Genomic DNA, 2218 nt, shown 5'->3' on the forward strand with positions numbered 1-2218 from the left:
CCAATTATATGCCACATTTGCTGGCAATAAAGAAAAGAATCCAATCAAGTTCACGGGCTCTGTTTATCTTCCTCCTGCTTAAAACAGATACATCTTTGAACACAAAGGTTGCCAAAGAATCATGTTTATCAATAACTGTGCACTGACAGATGATTCAGAGTATTATGTGACAGCTGGTGATGAGAAGTGTTCCACTGAGCTCTTCGTAAGAGGTAAAATGAAATCCCTTACTGCAGTCTTCAAGAGCCAATGGCTCTGCATCTCCAAGGGGTATTGATCAAAATGAAAATGACGAGGTGAGCTCCTCATTACCAGGGCAGAGGTAATAGCATCTCTAGAGCAGATATTGTGTATCTTAATTAGTCTTCAAGTTTGTTGAAGACTAGAAAATCCAAGGGGAGAAAAAAGCTGCTGAGCAAAAATACCTCGTGGTTTTGTCTCAAGCTAAGTATTATTCTGCAGAATAACTGTTCTAGGTATAGCTTCTGAAGCCCAATGAACTTAACTGGATAATCCTCATTTCACACAATCAGCTGATCACAAATAGGTTTCTCCTGAAACCAGCTTCATTAGTCAGAGGGTATCAGTGGTTGGCACCAAGCACACTGAAGACCATCATTTACTAAGACATTGTGAAAAGAGCTGGAGGTGACAATGGAGCCACATATCACTTATTTTCTTCATGAGGCCCTCTGATTACAGACAACTCAGAAATCTCTATCATCCATCCAGAACCAGAATCAAAGAATTTTAGTGTTTATACAATCTCCTTCATCAGAAATGTCTACCACCTCATAGCTTATTTGCTAAAAGAAGGATATTTGATGCATTGGCTGCTCTCCAGAACAATAATTTCTTTGATTTGGAGAGTTCTCAGAAAATTGGGAGAACTTCCCCAGGGTTGCCCGCTATTTATTTTGTCCAGACAGACAAAAAAAAAANATTGGGAGAACTTCCCCAGGGTTGCCCGCTATTTATTTTGTCCAGACAGACAAAAAAAAAATAAACAACTTCCCTACTCTCTACCACCATGTGAACCATCAATGATACTTTCTTACTGTTGGTTTTTTCACTTGTGAACAAATCAAGACTCATGAGGCAGGCTTTGGACACTTAATGATTCTATTTCCCCCTTTTTCACATTAGAGCCTCCAATTATGGTGACCAATTTCACACTAGAGCCTCCAATTATGGTGACCAAACAGCTGGAAGATATAAACGCTTACTGTGGGGAGAGAGTGGAATTAGAATGTGAGGTGTCTGAAGACGATGCTAATGTAAAATGGTAAGTAGCTTTCCTGGGATCTGTGTTCAACAGACAGGAAATGTCTCTTTATAGTTGATAGAACAGGAAATACAAATGTCTTTTAAACATATGAAAAAAAGTTCAACTTTTTTGTGTTAGTGATGATAGCTAAAACTACACGAAGATACTGGGTATTTTTTCCGCCTGTGAGACTGAAAAGAGATCTAGAAATCCATATTGGTAAGCATGTCAGGAAGTGGGCACTCACTGATAAACGGATGACTCAAGGTCACCAGGTCTGTCTGACTCCAAAGCCCATGGATGCCCTTGACCTCTATAGCAGACTTCCTCTCCCTATGCCAGACTGGCAACTTACATGGAAAACATATTTGTATTTTTTTCATTTAATCTCTAGTCACTTTATTGTTACAGTACCTCAGAAAAACATCTCCGACTGAGATTCACCAACTGCTTTTAAAAATACCCTCCCGGGCCGGCCCGGTGGCGCACTGCTACAGTGTGCCGCTTGGGAGTGTGGCGGCGCTCCTGCCGAGGGTTCGGATCCCACATACAGACCGGTTCCCGCTCACTGGCTGAGCGAGGTGCGGGTGCAGCACCGAGTTGCGATCCCGTTGCCGGTCCTGGTCCTGGTCCAGTATGGGCACGACACTGAGGGTTGCGATCCGTTGCTGGACACACACACACAAAAAAAATTTAAAAAATAAATAAATAAAAATAACCTCCCTCCCTTTTTTTTTTTGGTCAGGTGGGGAGTATTTTCTCAGGTTCCCTATGAGTAACCTCACAATTAAAAACTAGAAGACTTAAAATCTTGAAACGTAATGTCGAACGTTATAGTAAATTACACAGCAAGAGTCTGTAGCAATTGGTACAGAGTAGATTCTTCATTTTAATCTAAAATCATAGTTATCTTTAAAATACATTAAATGATGCTATTCTTACTAGTGTGTG

The 2218-nt window shown here is 40.7% G+C and overlaps 1 protein-coding gene across 1 annotated transcript in view; it reads left to right on the forward strand.

Moving 5' to 3' along the window:
* Positions 1–2218, forward strand: part of MYBPC1 (myosin binding protein C, slow type) — a 101688-nt gene that overhangs the window by 48159 nt on the left and 51311 nt on the right. Inside the window, exons 13-14 of the mRNA XM_008579693.1 lie at positions 88–212; positions 1180–1285. Coding sequence (XP_008577915.1) covers positions 88–212; positions 1180–1285 — 231 coding nt within the window. The remainder of the gene's footprint in view (positions 1–87; positions 213–1179; positions 1286–2218) is intronic.

Source organism: Galeopterus variegatus, unplaced genomic scaffold (genome assembly GCF_000696425.1).
Source record: "Galeopterus variegatus unplaced genomic scaffold, G_variegatus-3.0.2 Scaffold1942, whole genome shotgun sequence".
Taxonomy (NCBI): domain Eukaryota; kingdom Metazoa; phylum Chordata; class Mammalia; order Dermoptera; family Cynocephalidae; genus Galeopterus; species Galeopterus variegatus.